The following is a 5,476-nucleotide window of genomic DNA, read 5'->3' on the forward strand; positions in this document are numbered from 1 at the left end:
CGCCCGGGCGGCTTCCTCTTCATGCCCTTCTTTCTTCCCTCCTTACCCCTCCCCCCTCCCTCCCTCCTGCTTGTCCCCAAAGTCATTTTTAAAAAGAACTTGAGGTTTTGTTTTTGTTGATGTTTTCACTTACTGGTCGCACTTTGTGTGGCGTCAGCGCTTTCGCCAGTCACACTGCTGTGGGGGAGCTTTCCAGCCCTGTCTCTGGGGGTGGGGAGATGCACAGCGGAGGGCTGGCTCCTCTTTGGGGGCCCCCCGCCTACTGGTGAGCATCTTCCTCTCTTACTCCTCTGCTTCCTGGTCTGCTGCAAGGGAGGCCCGATGGCCTGGCGCGGGGAGAGCAGAGACAGCTGTCCGGGTCGGGGAGGGGACAGGAGAGGGACTGCAGCGCTGTGGCTCATTCTTCACCGGGGGTGCGGGGTGCCTGGGATGGGGTTGGACAAGGGATTGAGGGCCGGCTGTCCCCCGGGCCCCAGGCCGTGGATGAGTACGCGGGGCACCAGGGGCCGCTGCAGTTGGGGATGGGGCGCAGGAGGAGTCCGGTACATGCTGCTGTACATGGCGGCGGCGGCCGCCGCGGCGGTCGTGCTGTCCATGCTGCCCAGCAGGCTTGGGTGGTAGAAATAAGGCGACGGAAACATCCTCTGCAGTGCCGAGTAGTTCCCCGCCTCGGCCAGCAGCTCCAGGCCCACCGCAGTCTGCCGCTTCCATTTGGTCCTGAAAAACAGCGAGCGTGCACGCACCCCGCAGCTGTGGGCACGGTCCCGGCACCAAGGCCCCATCTCTTGCCCTCTCCCGCTTCTCTTCCTCCAGGGACAGGAAGACAGAGAGAGCTCTGAGAACCGGGAATGAACCGCATCTCCAGGCCCCTACCCGACCCTCTTGCTCACAGAATGACCCAAATGCAAGTCAGTTTCGTAAATTACACCCTCAGTGTCTGAGATATTCATAAATGCAAGCTTTACTGCCTTTTCCTGACCCTCTGCTCTGCCGTTGCCCCTTTATAGTTTGGCTACTTCCTGAAACTTTCCCGGAGGCCAACAGAGACCACTCTTTCTATAGGCGGTCTTCTCTCTCCTCCTTTCATTCCCTTCCCCAAGTGGCCCCCCAGCAATCCCAGAGTGTGCACTCTCTGCCCCTCCCCCTTTCCTCTGGGCAAGCGAGAAGAAACCGTAAACAAAGGGACACGGAGACTCCTGGGCCTCGGACCCCTGCCCCTCTCAGTCCCCAGGGCTGTGGGGACACGTCTCTCTCATCAGCCTGACAGGACCTTACAGCAGGGGGGGAGGGAGGGCTTAGGGCAAGGAAGGCGACAAGGTTTCAAAACGGAATTCGTTTGAGGGAGGGCTCTCCCAAGGGGACAGTACCTCGGGGCCATTCCAGGAGGCAAAAAATGCATTTCAAGATATTTTCTCCTCTGGGAGAGAGTAACAATTAAAATCTGTGATCAGCTTTTCTCGGTCCCCTCCCTCCCTCGCCGCACCGCTACACTGCGAGGAAGAGGTGAGCAGGCCTTTGCTCAAATGTCTCATGAAGGAACTCAGGGCTGGTGGGCCATCCATACCCAGCAGCTCCAGCCAAATTAATAAACATGTCGCCCATTCTAAATTGGCTACAAATGACACTAATGTTTTCCGACAGAATTAGGGTGGCTGAAACCGTATGTAATGAGACAGAAAATTATGGTAAAGATGACAACTGGATGGGCATTTCCAACTGCACTTATGGACGATTAGAACACAAACGAGAGAAAAGGAGGGGGAGAGAAAATTGCAACAAGGGAGACAACCGCCAGGCTTGGAAACAGCGTAACCTGGGCCTCAGCTTTTGCAGGGTTCGCTCTACAGTGCAGGGGCCTGCAAGCGCTGCCAGGCCCTTTCCCCATTTCCTTTCAAAGTAAGCAGCGGTTCCTGGGGGGTTCTGAGGCGGCCAGTACAGGGGACAGACCCTCAGTCTGGACGCCTGGCCAGCTGCCTGATTCTGCTGCCTGCGGCTGCCAGCCCTACCTCTCCTGGCCAGCTCAGAAGCCAAGGCAAGGACATTGAAGCTGAGGCAAGTGGAGCAGTTCTTCGGACCGAAATAGCCAGGAAGTGTGGCCAGCTACAGACATTCCGAACCAGCCTGGGGCAGCCCCAAAGGGTGCACCACGAAAGCTCTGTGGCCCTGAGTGTCAGCTGCAAAGATGTCTCAGTTTGAGAAGGTGTGGCTTGATTGATTTGGGGGCAAAGTGGGGGGAATTCTAGCCACTCAGGTTTGAGAGGCAAAGTAGCATATGTTACGACATATTTAAAGGTGCAAAATTCTCCAAACTCCAGCTGCCCATCAGACAGCTCTCACCTGGGGAATGTGGCTAATCCCTGCTCCAGCCTGAAAACCCCCAGCGCCCACTCAGACCTTCTAAGTCCCTAGAGGCTCCCGAGGCCAGGAGGGAAGAAGACTGGTATGGGTCATGATCTGGACGGCTAGATGCCTTAGGTCCGCCACACAGACTCTCTTACCTGCGGTTCTGGTACCACGTCTTGACCTGGGTGTCTGTGAGGTTGAGCGCAGCTGCCAGGTCCATGCGGTCCTGCACGCTCAGGTACTTCTGCCGCTCAAAGCTACGCTCCAGCTGATTGAGTTGGTGGTCAGAGAAAGCCGTCCTGGCTTTGCGAGGCTTTTTGGCTCTTACAGGGGGACTCTCTCGGCTACTTGTAATCTCCCGATCTCCTTCCTCCTTTGTTCCTACGATAGAAACCCAGACACAGCCATAAAGGTAGCCTGGAATGGGAAACAGTAGAGCATCTTCCTGGCACACACTTCCACGTTCCTGAGCCAGCGCTGGTCTAGGGGGTGGGGGGTGGGGGGCCACACTCTGCCACCCTCCTACACACATACTTGGACCTTAGCCACGATGGTGGACGAGGACCAGTTTCTGGCTGGAGATTGTGGAGCCTTTTGCGGATCTCCTAAAAGGGTTTTAAATGGGTGTCTGATCTTCCCATCTTTGGAAGTAAAAAAGAAAAAAATACTTGACAATAAAGGGTCCTTTTGTTATTGTTTCCTTGATTGGAAGTAGAGCCTGTCCCTTTCCTTTATTGTTTTCACTACAACTTCATTTTAATTTTTTTTTATTTGGTAGTTTTCAAAAGATCTTTCCACTTTGTTTTTTGAGGAGAGGGCACCTTTTTCATTTTACTTTTTCTGTTTCCTGAAAGTTACAGGCATTTGTTTTCCTTGTTCAGTCGCACTTGGGAAATGGAATCGTGCTCTTTGCAGCTGCTTGCATCAGGTCTTTGAAAGCTTCAGAAAGACTATGTCACCCAGACACCGAGCTGAGCTCAAAATCACTGAGCCCATCCAGGTGACAGCTTGGAAATTTCCGAATTCTATTTGTCAACTTTGGTTTTTTCCTGAAATGCTGGGAAATCGATATGTCAATCCCTCTCTGTTTGTACCCGTTTTTGCTGCGCTCCTTGATCTTCGCTGCAGGAAGAACAATAATCTCTCTAATTGACCCACTGGGGAGGTTGGTGCACAAAAAATCGCCAGACCAGACTGTACATCTGTTTTGGGCACTATTATGCTAATGCCATTATAGTAAAATGAGGATCCAGTATCCCACCTTCCAGACAGTCTGTACACATCCTTCCTCGAGATGGCAAAGATTAATAATAATAATTATTATTATTATTATAAACTTATCACTAAAGAAAAAAATAACTCTTCTGGTATGTTAAAACTCTTTTGCCATGCAAAGACCAGACACTCACCTATGAAACTGCCTGAGGAGAAATGGAAAAAGGGGCTTAAAAGACAATTTCAATTGCCATTTTCTGATTTTACAAAAATAGATAAATTCAATTCCATAAAATTTTACTTCCATATATGCTACCTCCCAATTACCAGGAAGGAGCCAAAAATCCTACTAAAATGTAGATATTCAGTAGGGGCCAAGGGGTAAGAAGTGTGTTTTAAAAAACTGAAAAACTGATTATAAATTTTTCCCGTGTGGGCTTCCCCATATTTATCACGATCTAATAAAAAAAAAACAGTTGCTCTGTTAATCAACTTGGAAATTTTTCTTTCATTAAATCTGATTAATTCCTGTGACAGTGTTTAGGAAAATTTGGTGTTTGGAGGAGGGAATGAAATAATTTGCGTTAAAAATAAACACCACGTTGTGATCACACCCCTAGACACCAGCTAGTCAAGCCTGTTTCTCTCTCCCACCTCCCTCCATTCCGACTCCCAAGGTCTCGGCTAGAAAAATCTCAAATATTTCCCTTCCATCAACGAAAGTATTTCCCGTCAGATCCCCTCCGCTGCTTCTCCCTTCCTAATAAATTAAAATTAAGTAAAACAAAGAAAGGAGCTAGACGCCGGTGAAGGTTGAGAGGTAGAAATGTAACAATAAACAGAACTTCAGACCAGTCCCCAAATCGCACGCCCAGGCCTCCCTCCCGCTTGCAGGTTTTGACTGAGGCACGATCGCCTTAGAAGCTCCGGGAAACACTCCTCGTCAGAGATTCGGGAAACTGAAAGGAAGGCAGGGAACCCGGAGAAGGAAGAGCCAGACCGCGGAGGGAGCCAGCCGGGGCGGCGCGACTCACCGTGGCATTTGATGTCGCTCTGGGAATCTTCCCTCTTGTCGAGTTTGCTTTTGCTGTCCTCCTGCTCGAGCTTTGGCCTGAAGCTCTCGTGTGCCGCGTTGCTCTCCTGCTTCGGGGTGTGATGGGGAGAGGAGACGCTGGTGCTGTAGGGCGCACACGCCGCCAGAGGTTTGCTGTCGCCCAAGATGTCCTTAATTAAAAAAGAAGAGGTGGAAGTCCTGGGGGCCGAGGCGGCCGAGCCCAGCTGCTGGGCCGGTGGCTGCTGTGGCGGCGGCGGTGGCGGCGGCTTCTGCTGGGGCGAAGGCTGCAAACTTTGCGTGGGGGCCGCGGCCGGCGGCGGCTGCTGGCTGTGGTGGAGGTGGTGGTGATGCTGGGGCCCGTCTGCCACCAGATGCGGCTCAGGGGATTCCATGGTGACCGAGATGGGCGAAGAAGGCGCCGTTCCTACGGTATCAATCTCCGAACAGGGGGACGGAGTGGCCTGACTCCTAAAATCCGCGGTCCTGGCCTCGCCGAGCGGGCGGAAATCTCCATTCATCATGCCGGGGCTGCCCGAACTGGCACTGGACAAAATCGTGTCTATTCCAAAACTCGACCCGCTGGCCCCTTCCATTGTTGTCATTTCTACATGAGGTCCACGCCACTCCGCCGCTCAGCAGCCGCCCCGACCAAGCAAAAGAAGCTATCGATCTAAGACAGAATAAACACTAAACAATGCCGCCGCTTAAAAGGAAAAAAAAAAAACAAGTGGGGCGGGAGGGAAGGAAGGATAACTGGGAGGTGGCAATCAGGGGACACTTTCGACACAACTTTTTTTTTCCTTATGCAAAAAGTAGCAGCGAGGAGAAAGAAAGGCAGGGGGCAAAGTTATAAAAATTTTGGAG

General features: G+C 52.2%; 1 protein-coding gene across 1 annotated transcript; it reads right to left on the minus strand.

Moving 5' to 3' along the window:
* Positions 1-404: 404 nt before the first annotated feature.
* BARHL2 (BarH like homeobox 2) lies at positions 405-5,214 on the minus strand. Its single transcript, XM_046645139.1, has 3 exons — positions 4,593-5,214; positions 2,499-2,724; positions 405-717 (listed from the first exon to the last, which is right to left on the minus strand). Exons 1-3 carry the CDS (start codon positions 5,212-5,214, stop codon positions 405-407), a joined length of 1,161 nt encoding a protein of 386 aa, XP_046501095.1.
* Positions 5,215-5,476: the final 262 nt, after the last annotated feature.

This window comes from Equus quagga, chromosome 18, assembly GCF_021613505.1.
Source record: "Equus quagga isolate Etosha38 chromosome 18, UCLA_HA_Equagga_1.0, whole genome shotgun sequence".
Taxonomy (NCBI): domain Eukaryota; kingdom Metazoa; phylum Chordata; class Mammalia; order Perissodactyla; family Equidae; genus Equus; species Equus quagga.